The sequence below is a fragment of the Atta colombica genome, unplaced genomic scaffold (assembly GCF_001594045.1).
Source record: "Atta colombica isolate Treedump-2 unplaced genomic scaffold, Acol1.0 scaffold166, whole genome shotgun sequence".
NCBI classification, from domain to species: domain Eukaryota; kingdom Metazoa; phylum Arthropoda; class Insecta; order Hymenoptera; family Formicidae; genus Atta; species Atta colombica.
In genome coordinates, this window is record NW_017259257.1 from 538635 (window position 1) to 557622 (window position 18988).

At 37.1% G+C, this 18988-nt stretch overlaps 1 protein-coding gene across 1 annotated transcript in view; it reads right to left on the reverse strand.

The window, feature by feature from the left end:
• Positions 1-18988, reverse strand: part of LOC108686173 (protein daughterless-like) — a 38926-nt gene that overhangs the window by 17796 nt on the left and 2142 nt on the right. Inside the window, exons 2-3 of the mRNA XM_018191311.1 lie at positions 1687-1733; positions 3-63 (exon numbers count right to left, since the gene is read on the reverse strand). Of these exons, the coding sequence (XP_018046800.1) occupies positions 3-63; positions 1687-1733 (108 nt within the window). The remainder of the gene's footprint in view (positions 1-2; positions 64-1686; positions 1734-18988) is intronic.

Consider the following 18988-nt stretch of genomic DNA (forward strand, 5'->3'; position numbering starts at 1 on the left):
ACCCCCGCCTGGCCCCCCGCCCGGTCCACCCGCCGTAGGACCGAATGCACCACTGCTATACGCCTGAAACAGAAACCGAAATACATCCTTTTTTTTCTCAATTTTTTCATTTTCATTTCTGGTCGCGACAATTATAATCGCAATATTGCAGCGACAAATTATCGATATAATAATAACAGTACGGGATACTGTTCGTATCAAAAATATTCCAGCTTACAAAAAATACTTTTACATTAAAATTATTAAATAATTATATCTTTTAATTTATCAAAAATATTGCATAATTATACACTTTTCATTTATAAAAGCGCTGCATTTTTATTTAATTTATAAAATTAATAAAGTTTCCGTAAATTATTACTGTAATTAAAAGAATACTTGCATTTTGCATTGATTACGAATAACTATCACAAGTCATGAAAGAAGAGAGGAAGGATAAGGATGGGAGGGAATATGCGAAATGGAGGAAATGCGACAGTGATAACTCGGGGGCGGCTTTAATAAATCATCCATCGAAATCAATATTCCTTATCAGCTATGGTTTAACGACTGTCGATTAGATACTGCTCTTTCTCTCTCTAGCGCTTTCGAAAAGTTCAAGTATATCGTATTCGCTTCGTTTCTGCTGTCGTCTAGCGTTTGCAGAAAACAATGGTTGAATTATATCCTCGAGAATTGCGATGAACGGAAGACGTATGAAATTCAAATATAGTAGAATCATTATCTCACGTTGAATAGACTACGTACAAGGTCTCACGTTCCGCATATGTATAACGCGATTATCTAACAAGAATCGTCGATAAGTGACAAGAAATTTTTCGTCGACAAGAAATTTTTGTTTCGTGCAATAAAAATTTCGGAAAACATGGGAATAACTCAAAAATAAGTGCTGCAACAATCTTTTTAATTTCAACGATATGGAAAAGAAATATCCCAGTTTCCTTGTGGAATACGTGCAAGTAATTTGATGCACCGAATAAATTGCCACGAATGAGAGAGAGAGAGAGAGAGAGAGAGAGAGAGAGAGAGAGAGAAAGCGTAAGTGATATTAAAGGAGGTTTGATGGCACTCAGCTTCGTGGAATCAGAAGATTTTTGTTTCGATTCGAAATTCATTACATCATTACTGTTATTGCGCATATAATATATTTAATTAATTAAGATGATTGATATGATAAATTAATGAGAATTAACTTACAACAGCAAAGTCACAAAGATAAATTTATATCATTAAAATTTAACGAGGCAGTTAAATACACATGTCGATTCTCATGCTGTATTACGCTTGTGCAAATAAATAATACACTTACCAGGAAAAATATCTTTCGTGACAAGAAATGAGAACCGCTTACCAAAAATATCATCCGAGGTAAAGTTTTGGGATTACGTTGGAGATGTCGGAGGGAGAGTGCGGAGTCGGGACGGTGCAGAGCGAGTAACTTTTTCTCAGATAAATTCGCTTCTACGACTGCAATAATTATTACGGTCCTATTTCTTACATAATCCCGCCTCGTTTAGAGGTTCAAGTCGTTGCAACAAAGGGAGAGAATCTTGAATATTCCAACTTCTCTCGCGCCGTCGCTCGACTCAAATGGGGCAGGAAGGAACAAAGGGCGATACGCGCGCAAAGAAATCGGTGCGATTCATATTATGTCGGCGTGAAGGTCAATATCAAAAGATCACTCACCATTCCGTTGTCTATCGTAGGACCATACGACGTCTGAAAGGGCTTTTCTGTAACAGATAAAACAAAAATTTGTGAAAATCAATTTGTCCAACAATTCTCCTGCTCTTTGTCAAAAGACTGAATGAATTTATAAACAAATTTATTTAAGTTCATGTATCATTGTGCACAATATAAAGCTGTATTAACTATACATTTATGTTAATGTACGTACATAAATTGAAATATATTAATTGAAAATAATTTAAATTATGTCAAATGTACGAAATGTGTATCATAACGGCATACATATGTGCGAAGCCCTTACATAAATTCAACCTTCCGTATTCTGCTTCCGCGTAATCCTTGGGCAAATAAAAGAACAGACGCAGCGCGATACTAAAAGGAAGACAAAGGAAGAGGATACCTGACAAAATATCCGCAGTATCGGGTAGGGGATTAGAAAAAAAAAAAAAGAATATCCGCATCCCCCATAGCCCGCAATATTCTTGGCGCGTGAGTCGTTGGGTGAAAAGGGGAGCGAAAAGAAAGTTCCCCTCTCGAGAGCATAGTCGATGCAAAATTAATGCCGGGCATAAATTCGCGATGCGTCTTTATAAATCAAAATCGCGATCGCGCTAAGAATCCGCGCGCGGGAGATATGTATACGCGTGTTTTTCACATTGCGGCTGATACGCACGCGGAATAAACAACGAGATAAACATTACGAGGTTGCCGCAGTCCGGGGCTTCATCCGTTATTAATGCCCACCCCGTAACATGTATACGTAGGAGTGCGAACCTATGCGCGAGGCGCACCGTGTCTTGCGGAGAATTTATGAGAATCGGCTGGATTTACATTTCGAAAAACGTCCGGAAGGAATTGTAGAGCGACGCGTTGCCGCATCGAGATTAATTTTTATTCGACGAGATACGCACTAGCAAGTACTCTCTTATACTGTCCGTAATTTCTCTATCCTATTGTCCTTCATTATCATATTAACCTTCATCTGCAATCTGGGTCTTTCTTGACACAAATTGACATAATTGAGGAGATGGGCGGAATAAAGGCCTAATTACAAAATCTTGATTTTAATAAAATAAAAATTTAATAAAAATTAAAATAACTTGCTACTTTTTTATTATACACAAATAAATACAGTATCAAATGAATCTATGTAATGTCTTTAAGAAGTTACATGTTACAATACTTCACTATTATCAATATTGTATGAAAAAGCTAATCTCTGGAAAAAGACCTAAGTAAAATTATGTCTTTATTCTGCCCATTCTCTCATTTCTCTCAATTTTACTCTCAAAGGAGGATAAATAAAATTCGATTTCCCCTCCATTGAGAAAAATTTGTTCATTTAACCAAATTAATTTAGGTCATCTTTATTTCGTAATGTAATAACTTTTAACTTAAGTACATACATTCTTCATCGGAAGAAATAAAGACGAAATTTAACGTAATAAAATAAACAATTTTTTTCTCAGTGTCCTAAAATAATAAAAAAATTCAATTTGATAATGTAATAGAAATGTTGTAAAGTAACACAGAATTTTTCATTTTTAGAATATAAAATAATGAAAGAACTTGGTAACTGAATAAAAAAAAACCTAAACGGATGATCAAAATTATACAAAAAATACTCACGGGACTTAACGTCTTGTATAATCCTTTCATTGAATCTTAACGTTTAAAAAGAATTCGTGATATATGTATAACAGAAGATTATATAATCAGATTGAATTAAGAAGACAAAAATATTATTTCATTACACGAATCCCTTCCTTCTTTCCTCATATCCTGCAGATTCTCCTACGGTTGAGAATCGTTATCCTAGAAGGATATTACAATCCGAAATTCGCAGGATAGCGATATCACGAGATTCACATACGGAAACGTACACGCATTACAGGTGTATACGTATTACATTATAGAGAATGTAGTCTCGCGTGAACGATAGGGCGAGTGTCCTCGGACGGCACACGATCGCCCGAGATAACTATGAATCCTAACAGTTTCGGCTTGCTCGTGACATGTTTGCCGAAGCGTGCAGCACCGACTCCGCAATATCATGCATCAAAGGACAAGCTAAACCATGGTCCATCGTGTCATCCTCAGAGCCGGCGCAAGCCCGCTCGACCGTTATGACGTAGTGCTGAGCACCGGGCCTCCATGTCATGACTAGTTCGTCTTCCGCGTTGCCTCTGCCGCCGTCATCCGTTCGGTAATTGTTCGATGAAGAATTAGCCTGGAATGCTGGTTGCGGGTGTCGCCCTCGGTCTGGACTGTACGTACGTAGACGCCGAGAAACGATCGCGAGATTACGTGCGACTTGCCGCCAGTGGATTGCTGTGTCGGATACATACACATATCACGATATCACTCGTCACCAAATTTACGAATTTACACTCAAACTTAAAGTAATCAATTTGGAACAATAAACAAAAAACTATTTATTAGTACAACATAAAAATAAAAAATATAATACGTAATAAAAATATAATACGTAATATTAAGTAATATAGAAGTAAGTAATATAGAAAGACATGTACGTCTAAGCTTCCTGCTAAAAATTTTTATCAAGAAATAATCTTTTTTTTTTGTATGTTTAATTTTCCTCACACGTTCGACCTCAATTAAAAGTCAAAGCAACTAAGAACAAGACAAGAGAGCAACTGAGAATAAGAAACATATGTTTCTTATTGTTCTCAATTGCTTTGACAAATAATATTATTTGATACAACGAAAAAGTAGTACAACACAATACATAATATTAACATGTCCGGAAAGATAAGTTTCTTGTTGAAAATTTTTATCAAGAAGTGATCTCTCTTCTCTCTTTTTGCATGTTTGATTTTCCACACACGTTCGGTTAAGAGGATAGTCGGAAACGTTAGATTAATGTGATATTCACGCGGAAAACAAGAGGTGATCCGATAAAAGACGAGAAAGAGAACAGCAGCACGTTCCGCTGATACGGAATTTGTTACGCAATGTGCAACGTGATGTCTGATGCGATAATATCCATACGGTTTTCAGGCGGCATTAATTCGATATTACACCTCACGATTCATGCGACACGACCTCGAAAACCACTATGCAGCAAGCAATTTTCGATGGACGACACGCAACCACGACGTGTCGGTTATGTTTTGTCCCTCTGAAAAGCCACAAAGTACCGATCGCGTTACAGAAGACATACAGAGGCGAAAATTGAGTATCGATAAACACATATTTCATTAATTATTATTAATCAATTGTGTTAAATTATACTGTTGATGGGACACAAGATTCACTCAGATACACTTGTGTAACATTTTGTGCCTTATTTCATGAGACATCTAATGAAATAATTAAGTCTCTACATAATTCACAATAAAGTATAAAATAGACGAAAAAAGTATCAATTAAATCGAAAAGTATATAGGATTAATTTAATAAACACACTTTTTTTCCTTTATTCTTCCCAATTTCTAGATTAAATTAAACCAAGGCATTAAGCTTTTTGGCCAACTTCTAACGACCATGCATCATGGATATTTACGTTTGAATAAAAACTGGAACACGAAAAGTCGAGTATCACGCCGCGTTATTGCGCGACGAGGCCAAAACTGTCGGACACTTTCAACGTTGACGATCTCGTAAAAAAGAGGCATCCGCTCGTGTGGAGTGGGTGGCATCCCGTAACAAAAGTGCGCGCATAAAAAAAAAGCAGAGAACGCGAATGCGACAAATAGACACGCGTGAATATACGCGGCCGGGGCATCAAAGCACTTCGGGACCGTAAAAATATATAACTCACGGCTGGAGAGATCTCGCGATTTGATACGTCGCAATGGCCGAGGTAAATCGAGAAGGATTTTCAATGTCACGTCGCATTAGGGCTTATCGTGGGCTCAATTAATTACAGAGAAAAAAAACATGCTAAACCGTTCGCGTAGAAAAAGTTTGCCGACCGGGAAGCCGATCATCTGCAAATTTTAAGAAAAATTTGAGGACAGAGTATACATGAAGGAATACGCCGGGATCGTATTGAGATTGCTCGATCGAGTGTGTTTAACACGATTCTTTACTTTAGATGACCATCTGGACTCTGTGAAAATGGCAGCCTTTCATTACTTAATTGTTCAGAATTTTTTTAAACGCATCAGAAACTCTAAAATTCTACGGAAAAAAATCAGAATTCTATTCAATTATACATCCAAATTTTGGAACTATAAGAAATAATTTTATAGAACTTGTGGATTCTTTCATTTAACGTCGCAGAATTAATCCATTGAAAATAATCCGTTGTTCATTCAATCAACTGGGGTCTCGCGAAAATAAATTTAAAAATCAGCGATAATTCACAATTCAATGTGATAAGCGAACAATATTTAGATATCTTCCTTTATAGATATCTTACGTTCCTTAGAGAAGTATTTTAATATATTATGAAACAATAATATATCATAAACGAAGACAGAAGATATCCTACACAAGTACGTTAAATTTATTAAATTATGAGCAAGTAACGTTAATTGATTAATACATTAAATCATGATAAGAGAGAGAAGCTCAGGGATCAGTTTGGAATAATGAGTACCAAGAAGACCAGCTCATGTATGACGAACAGCGCCACAGGTGAATCGCGGCAGCCGGTTTTCATGTTTGGCCGAAAAATAATTCAGTCGGTTATCTCGCACATTGGTCGAATAACCGTTCTATCGTTTTCTCGTGGTATCCCACCGGATCACCTGCCGAGAGCGAGCATGCAGCACGCAGGTTACATGCCGTTCTAGCGCCAAGAAAAATCTCGCGGGGAATATCACGGTAAAGGCGGAGCTCGTAAAGCGGTAAAGGAAATAATTGAACACCTGCGCGCCATGGCGGGCTTAATTCAATTAGCTCGCCCGACAAATGCCCGACACTTTCTTTGTGCGCCCGATGTAAATTTTACAAACAGCTTTACGGAGGCCTCTTGCGTAAATCTGAATACGCGACGTATCTCCAGCGGTCTATGCACTGGTATTTCGGAATAAAAGTGTCGTTGTACATCTTAATTCAATAACTTTATAATTATGACCAGAAATCATGCAATTCTATGATTCAATGTCAATGGCGACTTCTAGAAAGCCTAAAGGGAGCTGCATGTTTGGAATCTGCATGTTTTCAAAAAAATTTTAGCTTTAATGTAAAGAGATATTTGAATATAAAGATTTAGAAAATACTATATTTTTCATTACAAAAGATTTCTCTATTATAAAATTTTCTTGTTTTAATAATCGTATGATTGTGTAATATATAAATATTAGGTATGGGAAAAAGTTCGTGGCGTTTTTTTAATGCCATCTAACGGGAAAAACGCCACAAACTTTTTCCCTATTTATACATCCTAATAGTATTTATTTTTTAAAAACGTATTTATTATTAATATAAAACAACATCATTTAATCGCACATAAAAAAGGTGATTGTTCACATTATTATTTTTTTGCGCTTAGGATTCCGCATTCGCTAATTTTATTACTGGACTGATATGTGCTCTATGTTCGAACTCACGTGTGTATCGTGCCAGTGCATAGTGCCACGCGACTAAAAGGGTGTTGGAGGCTTCTACAGGTAAGAACGAGAAAGGGAGGAAGAGAAAAGGGGCCATGATCATTGAGGTATATAGAAACGGCAGTAGCGGGGGCCCTACCACCCTCGGGGCCTACGACCCCGACGAGAGGTGGAGTATAGGGTTTTGCCGAGGGAGTAAAGAATAGAATCAGACGAGAAAGATGAAAAAAATGTAGAAAAAGGCTCAGGTAGCCATTGGTGCTCAACTGGGCTTGCGCGATTTCTATTATCTCTCTACTATCCTGATAAAACTCCCCTAATCAACAAGTTAATTATATATCTTTAAATTATTATAAAAGATTTAGTATAAACAGACTACAAAGATAGCTTCAAAAAAAAAAAAGCATAAAAACTCATAAAAGCAAATCTGAAAATATGCGAATACAGTTGTGGAATTATTTTTTGTAAATTTATTTTTAAGACTAATGAAGTTATTAAACTTGTGGAAAAAGCAGAGCTTCAACAGATCAAAAACTGTCTAAAATATTTAAAGAATATGAGATATACAGTTTTTTATAGTTGTAGAAAGTGCAATGTCCGTTAAATGATAGCCCTATAAGAACTGCAAGGTCCAAATCGCGGATGCGCACAGTGAGATCGTCCAAGCAAGAATAATCGAAATTCAAGAAGAACATTCATGCTCCACTTTCAGACATTATATTCTCTGGCTTCGTACCTACGCTAGTGATCTCTGTAGGTCTGTCCCGAAAACCGCAGTGCGCGGCCCAAGTCCCACGGAGCTCAATGCGGAAGCACGAGGAAGCAGAGTTTCAGGAGGTAGAAATTTTGTGAAGACAAACTTCTGGCCACGCTCCAATTTCCCTTTCCAACCGAGATCGAAAGAAACGTCGCGTGTGCCGTCAGGAACTCGCGGGAATATAAAAGAGCACAACTGACCCAAAGGGAAAGAACGGGGAACTTTGTCTTGTGAGATTGTCGCTGATCTTCTTTTTAAGAAACATACTTTTCTATTTAGAATAAAAGGGACAACAGGATTACCTGCTGCTCGATTTCTCACGAATTTATTCAATAATAGTAAGCTCAAATTTAAACAATAATACACGCTATTCATACTCTTAAAAAATATCTAATATTACTTTCTTCTATATCATATAATGACAATAAACCTTTTTTCCATATTATATGAATTACAATAAGGAAAAAACTTAATGATTCCATTCATAATACATTATTTTTCGATCATTTTCTTTCAATTGTATATAGAAGTACAAAAGGATGAAATAATCAATGACAAACAATAACAAAACAAAGTATTTTTAAAAAATTATAGCGTTATTATAAATAAAAGTATTAATGTCGCGCAAAGTATTAATGTCGAATAAAAAGAATTATAACAAATTAAAAGTTATGAAAACTTCGATACTTGTATGAGCGTCACGGTCACAAGCGAGCAAAAGAAAATGGTAACGTGACAAAGTCGGCGAACTTGCAGAGGGAAAAAGAGAGAAAGAGAACAAATGGAGAGGAAGGGCGGTAAGAGGAGGTATCGTCCGTTGCCGTTTGGAAGTAAACGGAACAGCGAAGGTGTATTTTGTGGAGGAGAAGGCTGCCTGCCACGCGACCATGGGGCCTCATAGTGGGGATGTCGGCGTGCCAAGGGGCCCGCGGGACCAAGGCGATCGTGAACTTCCAAGGGGGAGGAGGGGGCGGGCATGTGTATATGGGGAGACGGGGAGAAGGAAGGTGGCGGGGTGAGAGGGGAAATGCAGCAGCAGCAGCAGCTGTCGCTGCCAGTGCCCCCCTTCGTGTTACTCTAGAAGGGGCCCACTGGAGGACATTGGCGCAGACCACGGGGGCCCCAGTGCATCTCAACCTGTCGCTGTTAAAATAACCGGGCAACTCTTGATATTCTGTCTCACGTTCACACTCGTGAACAAAGTTTTATACGATCTAAAACCTCCGAAACGATATAGAAAAACCTTTGATTTATTTACCGTAGAAATAATTTCAGTAATAAGACAAAGAATGATTAATGGTTAACAAGTTTCCATTGACGTGAAAGAGAAGGAAGAGAATTTTAACATTTCTTTTGCAATACATAAATTCTTGTATCTCTTGGCGTTAATTTCAGAAATAAATTTCAAAACTAAAGACTAGAAATTACGACCAAATACATGAAAATCAAATACGTTAATTTATGATATTACAAGAAGAAACAATAAATTCGCACAAGCAATTATATCGTCAATGCGATCCAGTTTTAAGTTGAATAGTTGAATTTAATTCAAGTATTCAAGAATGTGGGTTAAACGCAAGTTGCATCATGCTTGTTGGTAAACGTTGCACGTGGCAACGTTTACCACGTACTCGAAAAACGCTCTTTACATTCTCGATCGTCGCATAATATCGGATCGAAAACGAGAAGAGATCGGATCAATCGCTCATGGCGATTCGTGGCAAGTAAAAGTATACCCGTCGCCGATTCCGTCGATCGATGAAAACGGGGAAGGTGTGTGTGCGTGTAAAATCGCGTGTATAAAAAAAAAGAAGGGCAATAAAGGGAGAGAGAGAGAGAGAGAGAGAGAGAGAGAGAGAGAGAGTAGAGGGGAGGAGAGGAGAAAAGAAAGAGAATCCAAAGTGGCCAGAGTGCGTGCGCGCGCGTGCCACTGTCGGCACGTGGCACGCACGTGTTCCGGTTTCTCTTGGTCTTGCTCGCACTCACTGACGACGCTTCTACGCGACGCTCTCGACACGCGTGTTCATTCACACGACTTCACGACGAACGCGCGGCAGGGCAACGAGGATGAGGCAGATCCGAAGGCAGGAGAGCGAATCTTGGTGGTTGCCCTCGGGGGTATACATTCAACAGGTGATCTCGCGGCACTTACGACGCCATTTTTACTTCCGCGATACAACAGCCAACGTAATAAAGCCTGAGAAGCTCGAACTAATTGGAAGAAAAACGTATGTACGCCTCTTCCTCTTTTTACAAAAGAATTATGAGATGAAATTTGATTATAAAAAAAGAGATATTTCGCTACAATACAACAAGCTCTTCATGTATAACAACTTTTATTTCATTTAAATCGTATTTTATTTCCTTCTTTCTGAAAAGTAAAAATTATTTTCAGTAGCAGAAGAGTTTAAACGTGTTAAAACTTGGTCGCGTTCAGCATTTCTCTCAACGGAATCTCATGATCGTTTACTCAATTAGAAGTGACATTCCTTCAAGCTTCGTGCGGGCCATTGAACGTCAGAAGGTGACGTCGCGCGCTCGAGGACAGTGGCACCTGCCAAAAAATCGGAGCCCCTTTTTTCACAGGAGAGAGCCCCATGTGCACATTTGTTGTTGGAACTCTGGACGCGTGGACGAGCACGTCGCGCATACGCATACACGCGTACCAAGTGCATGCACGTTATAGGTACGCGTACTAGTCGGCTGCATGTGGGCCAAACTTAACGAAATCTGACCAGATGTCTATTTCGAACGTAGTGCAGGTCGGTGCCGCGTGTCACCGAAAACCTACTTGGTGCATATGCGCTTCGCACGTACGTATGTATGTGTATGTGCATAAATTCGTGCGTGCGTGCGTGCGTGCGTGCGTGCGTGCGTGTCACACATATGATTCTGGCCAGATTCACTCTCTATCGGATTGCACGTGCCTGTCGGTGCTTTACAGGTGGCATTGCACCATGTCTTCCTAATTTTTAATAATCGAGATATCATTCGAAGCAATGATATATATATTATATAATAAATAAAAAATCTGAGAAGAATAATTTTTATTACCATTACTCTCTAAATTTGAATTAGTGGATAGTTACTGATTATCCAGTGGCATACTTGGCAGAATAATCAATAAAGTTCAATTAAAAAAGAATGTTTCAGCATAATATAAAATATTAATATTTGCATGTTAATTTTAATCTTCCAATATCATATTCATGGAATTTATGCATTAAAATAAGGTTAGTTAGATCACATAATAAAAATAAGTTAGGTTAAGAATCTCATATTTCATTCACTGATTACCAGTGGTATACTTGATGGCTCATATCAGTGATTATCTACTGATTCAGACTGAAAGGAGTAATAAATAAATAAAAATCTGAGAAAAATAATTTTTATTATCATCTATTAATTTTTTTGTTATCAAACTGCGGATGGAATTTTAAGTACATTCAATATAGATTAATATTTTTAGTATTTTAATCAATGAATAAATGCAGGCAAGGTTGATTTACAGGTAATCTTGCATAAAATTGAAACAGAAAAATTTCATGTTAATAATAAACCACTTTAGATAGCTGTGATTAGAGTTAATAGCCTCAGCAAATTTATGCACACAGTTGTGAACATTAAACTACTCTATGTTACAACACCAACGATAAAACATAATTGAGAACCATCGTGGCTACGCCAATGAAGCAAGGGGATACCAGGATATGGTGCCCCTTGTAGGGTGGTGCTTTCAGTCAAACTGGTAAGAGACACGACTCTCTAGGACGATAGGTATTTGTCCTCACGGAGGATGACATTCGATCGTATCGCGATGAGATTTTCGAAGAAGATGAACTTTTATTTTTGGAAACTACACCATCAATCCTGAAATATAACTGTATCTTTCTTTCGAGCCTCGTGGCTCTAAAGATTAACGGTAAAATATAATCATCAGCAAAATGTACTTTCGAGGAAAATAAAGGAGAAATTTATAAGTCTTTAAGATACGAGATACAATCATTTACAGTAGCGATTTACAGGAACGATGTATATGGAGAATCGTATATGCGGATCATCCGGCATCTTTTTTTATCGTGCCAAGCTCGTTTCTGTAACCCAGTTCTCGCCGCGGCTAATGGACTTTTGCTCTTCTCCGTGGAGCGTCGCAAATTTGTGGAGAGGAAATGAAGGTGATAGAGGGGGAGGGGGGGGGCACAGAGAGATGAACAGAAAGAAACTTTGAAGAGCGAACGGAGTACAACTGCGAGAGAAAAAGGGATAGAAAGAAACTGAGAGACAGAGTGCGAAGAACGAGAGCAAGAGAGCCGCGGAGAGAGAGAGAGAGAGAGAGAGAGAGAGGACCCGGAGCGCGAGTTTCACGCAGTGGCAAATTCATATCGACCATAACAGGAGCGAGGCGAATGGCGTATATGCGGTTCGGTAACGAGGGACTTGCATTAGTCAGGAATTCTCGAGTGGCGTGCGCCCGTGTTTTTCACAAAAAGCCTTAAAATGTCTTCCATTTTCCGTCGTTTGTCTTCCGCCGCCAGTTGTTCCTGGCCGCCAAAAGTAACGGTGATGAGATCGAGTGTTATACGTAGTAATGTGAGAATTGCATAATGCTTTACTCTCAAATATAATTTGCAAAAAAAATTACTTTCATACAATATTAGAGAATTTCATATCATGAATTAAAATATCAATGTAAGAGAGTATTATCAACAATATTCTATTTCCTATGTTCGTTATATAATTAACCTTACATTATTCGCGTGGCTGTTTTTAACACAATTACTCATGGTGGGATGTTTTTGACATCATCCCAACATTCTCAATTTCCTTTGTTCTTGATAATTTATAATTAAATAAAGATTGGCAATATTCTACATATCCTTTAAATGAACATAAAAGCAACAAAATATTTTAATTTTTTTTAATTAAAGACAACAAACAATTTGCACTAAAAATAATGTATAATGTATAGCATTGATACATTTAGCGAATTTAATTAAGGCTAGACATCCTCACGAGAATAATGAGGGGTTAAATCTAATTTAAGGGCGGTATTCATACCATCCGTTCTTATTTCAAGACTGTCTTAAGACGCTAATACGATCCTCTGATTGATTCGTGACTTTTCAAGACTGTACTTAAGACAGCTGATTATGAATACTGGTCTAAGTATTTCTATTTTAAATCGTAAGTTTGAGTTAAATTATCTCGAAGAACATACAAGTTTTATGAAAACAACAAAAATACATGATTATGATGCACATCAACTCGATATGTTATTGACATAACTATAAACTTTTCGATATAAAGGATTGTTATTAAGAAAATCAAGTTGATGCGGGCAGGGATTCGCGTGACCTATCGACATCACTGCATGCGTTCGTTCGTGAACTTGCGAGAGAACAAGATGAGACGAGTGATGAAGAAAAGGCGAGGGAGAAAGAGCGAGTACAAAGAGTAACAGAGAGGAATGATAAGCCCGATACAACAACGGACGAAGAGAGAACGATTCTGATTGGGAGAATGCACGGTTGGGAGAGGATGCTCGTTGGCGGGGAAAGGGATCGAGTTTAGGGCGACGGGTAAACGGGGACGGTCGAGGGCGAGAGGGGTAGAAGCAGATGCTCATCGAGTCCCCGCTGTAAATGTAGATTATGCCCGCGCCCTTAATTTGTGTGCGTGCATACGTGAACGCGCGTTCTGGACTTGGCCTTTCCTAAGGAGAGGATTGAAAAGCGTCCAAGGAGACCGCCGTCGCCGCCGCCGCCACCGCCGCCAACTCTGGATAAAATTCGCCAGAATATATTTATAACTGCGATACCGCTATCTCCTTCACGGAATCTGCCTGCAACTCGCATAAACGCGCTCCCACCTCCAAATTGCACCTCCAGTATTAATAAACCACTCAGTATTAATAAACAAAGCGACGGGATCTGATTAGAGTAAATCGCGGATTTACGCGGAGAGATTAAGCAGGATTTTTTTATCGCTGATGATCGTACATTTTCATTCATTTTATCGCAATAATTCGCTTTTTTTTTAAATCGCACTAGAAGAATTGATCTTAAAAAAAATAATATATCTGCAAAGTGTTGTATTATATAAGTTTTCAAAGATCCAAATATATGCAAAGGAATTTTCAGGAAACTAACACTTAATCTTTTATTTATAGATTATTTTTTTTTAATATTTAACAGACAGATTTCTTTTTTTACTAAAGTCAGGCAGACTTGAACGCGAGAAGAGCGAAGCAAAATTCTGCGACAATCTTATGTTAGATGGTGCGGCGTCGCGATGGTACATTTTTCCGACGGCGGCGGAAGATGACGCACCCTCCTCCATATTTTAAGTATGTGGATTTTCGACATGAGCCATTATAAGTTCGAGGACGCGCGCGTGAGGCGCGTGCACGCGAGACGGGGAAAGAAAGACCGAGAAAGAGGCGGCGGTACGCGGGAGCGAGAAAAAAACGGAGAAAGAGAGAGAGACGGAGCGAGAGGCAGGTGCATCACGGTGACACTCCCTCGATAATTCTTCGGAGAGAGAGAAAGAGAGTGAAGGAAGAGAGATGGCAGTAGCCGGAGAAAGAAAAAGAGAGAAGGACCTAAGTCACGAGTGTTGTGTCTGGAGCTCGTTTATGGTCGTTCGGTTAAACTCTCGCTCCGAGGAAGGAGAGTTTCGAAAATGGCGCCGGCGTGGAGTTCGGTGGACCCTGGTCGGGGAATGTTGAGCGTGGCAACCTTCGTGGTACGATACGGGATATCTCGCGATCGAGGGAGAGTCGCGAAAACGGCGTTATTGGGATATATCCGACGCTCGAAATATTCCATTCGCGAAAGGCAACCTTATTTCATACAGGAAATTGAGCACAAGTCGTACATTGGCCAGAAGGGTACGAGCAAATAATATTACCTTAACCTTTAGAAGACAGGAATTTATTTTTTAAATCTTACAGCTTTTTTTTCTTGAGTAAGATTTATTATAATTCATTATTTTATTGTGTTCCCCCTTGTCTTAAAATATAACACTGTTTCAGCGCTACTACAGTTATTTTTCTGTAATAAAAATGAAAACAAAACAATGGCTGTGTTTAGAAGAAGAAACAACTTTGCAATTGTAAGATTCTTTAATATGATTGGTTTATACATTCAGATATAGTAAGGAATTAAGGAAAAGACCAATCGAATTAAAATTAAAGAATTCTACAATACAACAGCTGCAAAACTAATTTTCTGCTGAATGCAATCAATAATTTAAAAGATGGCTGTTAAAATTTCTTTACTTGAAACACTGAATGGAATTGTCATAAATTCCTTATCCTGAAATTTCATAATTTCTTCCTGATTTCCTGACAAAATTTCATAATTTTCCCTGATTTTTGATCGATAATATTTAAAAAATTTTAGTATTTTCGTCCTGATTTGGAAACCGTTAAATATTTTGTTGCAATTTAACATACCCAGTAATATAAATTACTATTAATGTTGCTGATATTGCAAATGTATATTATAATAAATTTCTTTAAGACCAAGAATTTTAATTTTTCAGAAAATTGCGTAAAATTTCCTGATTTTTCTCTAATTTCTGATCGTTTTCAATTTCTCTGATATTTCCTTGATTTTCCCAATTTCCAAAGTTTTATAGCAACTCTGCTAAACTAAATGGATACATAACAAAAAACATTTAGCAACTGGAAATCGTAACACAATAGCGACAGCGCAAATGGAGCGACATTTCGAACATTCGATGCGTGAACGTTTTGCGCTATACGTGAATCACACATGTGTTTGTTAAACTATATTTTATCGAGCTCGCTACTTCCTGAAACAAACTAGTGCCCCAGGTAGATTTACTCGTGAGTCACACCGTGCGTGACTAATTTTAGATCCGTTAGGTTTCGGCACTGCGAGTGTTTTCGCCGCATTACGCGTAATTTCAAATCAGATTATTTTCTCGCGCCGGCGCGAACGTTTATCTTCGCCGATGGATTCTCCGGGATGCATCTCGTCGCCGCGGCGGTAAAACACAACGTGAAATCATTCTCGAAGCGACCATTTCACCGACGTCATGAAACACGGACGAACAATGAAACGCTTATCTTTCTGACCGCCTTTTATCTCTGTTTATGTACGTTACTATGTTGCGTGACTGATAAAATTTCAGTCGATCAGTTAATTATACGCAACGCGAAGCCAAAACAAAGACCACAGTGGGTGAATTTTTATGGTGAGAGTAAATTAGAGTAAATTAAAACAGACACCAGAAGTATTTTCGGTAAGTAGAATACACGCTATTTTGGGATACCCTTGCACTTGAACCCTATGACGATCCTTGGCTGTATACCGAAAGAACGACTTTGTTAAACTATCTAAACAAATCTGAAAATAATAATTATGTGGGAATTAAAACAAAGAAATTAAACAAACAAATGAGTCACACGCGATTGTCAGTGCATGAATTAGTAAATAATATGATTAATTCTTAAAATTACATTTATTTTAAAATCATATATTTCAATTCTTCTCTGGGTTATCCTCAGTGAACAATGTTTAAAATTTTAAAACTTTTCTAATTTTAAACATCAATATTATTCATTGAGGATGGCTCGAAGAGAAACGTATGATTTAAAATAAATGAAACTTTAAGAATTAATCATATTGTGAATTGTCTATTAATTTGTACACTGACAACTACGTATGATTCTCATTTGTTTGTCTAACTTTCTTGTTTTAATATCGAGAATCTATAGATTGTTATGCTAATTATATGAAACATTCAAGTTGATTGCTAGAATATCAACTTTTTATAATATTATTCATTATGCTTGAGCGTTCTATAATTATCTTGATGATTCATGAAAATTATTTTCTGTATCTAAGTCCTAATCTATAGATAAATTTTTAAATACTGGAGCAAAATCGAATTCTTTTCGTACATAATATTATAGAAAATCATAAAGAAGATACGTTACGTAATTTACTTTTGTGATAAGACTTAAGATGATTATATTTCTCTTGTGTGTGTGTTTGTTATTAAATTATTTTATACTACGGCGATTAATAATAATATTACTAATAATATAAGTCTATTGTCAATGCTTCTGATGTTATCCCTTATGCTGGCGATAAGACCGAAATTTAATACGGACTGTTTGCAAAATAGCATACAGAGCTATCGTGCCGTAAATTGAAGGCTCGCGACCGCTGTAATACGGCTCGTTAAGTATGGTACGCAAAGTAATACGAGCCTTAATAACGAGCGCGGCGCAGAAAGATCCGCGACAAAGGTCTCTTCGACGTGAAACGACAATCGTCAAGATTAACGGGCCGAAATGAATTGACGACAATCAACTGTCTCATAGTTATCAAATTATGAGAAACGAGACTCGGCGAATCCGACACCCAGTGGAAACATTCGAGCGTAAATAACGAACTCCATCGATTCTGCTGCAACGGTTCTTCGATCGCCAAGAACGGAGATGTTTAATCTTCTGTCGTTAAAATACTACCGACGTGAAGACATTCGATAAACGTGATATCGAATATCTTGCTACAAATTTAATATCACTAAGAGAAATATAATTCATTTACAATACCTAACGTAACTCGGTATAATTATTTATTTCATTGAGAAAAATATCTGAGAAAATGGACGAATCAGAAGATTCTGATTATATCAATCAGAATTTCGATTATCTCGACTAGAATTCTAGTAGGTTTAACCAAAAACATTCTGTTTCTAATCCTTTTTCAACCAGAATTTTAATTAATCCAGCTAGTCATTTTTCTCAGTGTTTTCATACATTCGAAAAAAATTTACTAAATCTTAGTACATATATCTTTGAATAATATTAAGTAAACATTTACTTACAATAAATAAATATTTACTCAATAAATAAGAAGATAGTTAAATTAAATTAATAGATTTTATATAAAATAAATATATGTTTATATTCAATAAATATTTATATCTAGAAATATTCAAATGAATATTAAAATTTAGTATTTTTTTCAGTACACAAAAAGAATGATTTTGAAATTTATATAGATATAGATCTAAATATAGAAATAACTTTATTGGATTACTATCAAAATAATTATATAGAAAACTCAAGTATGATATAACAATATATACATACTTATCATTATTATTATAATAGTAATTATAATTATAGTAACGTAATTAAAGTTACAAATATCAAAAATTTGATTCAATATACTTATAAGAGTTATTATTATTATACTTGTTTCTAGTTAATCGATGTTGAATTATGACAAAAAATTTCGACATTTTTATAGCGACCAGCTGTAGCGTCCTACATAATTATTTTGGTTCAACATAATTATTTTCAAATCTGTATCTAAATTTGTACATACTTCAGCAAAACTGTTCTTTCCGTGAGAAACCACCTGAAATTACGCTGTTTTGCAACTAATGTGCAAAGGCTCACGAGCTCGACGTTACCCTTTTCTGTCGTCTTGTTTGTCGTCCTAAGAAGTTTCACGGGATACGCAATGCCGCGATATAAATTATATTTAACCGAATAGCTAGCGCAGAGCTCCCGCAGCGTTTCAAAGGAATATATGGGAACGCCTCGGATGAGATGTCCAAAACGTAGTTTTTGCGGGCTTTCCGAGCCACTCGAGCTACGCCGAACTTAGCGTACAAGAGAGCCTACAGCACCCGTCGTCTTTCAAATAGCGTCTCAAACCAAACAAACATTTGAGATTTAGTTAACCAACTATGCTGTGAATTGCCGCGCAACGCATCCGCGTCCTTCTCTGGATTGCAATTTCATAATGCTTTGTGCACATTCAGAAACGATAATTAACGTGGGAATCTCGCGGTTTCAAAAAGCATTGTAATATCATAAGCATAATTCAATATCGATTAACTAGAAACAAGTATAATAATAATAACTCTTATAAGTACACTGAGTAAATTTTTTGGTATTTTTGTAACTATAATTATGTTAAATTATAATTACTACTATAATAATAATGATAAGTATGTATATCTCTAT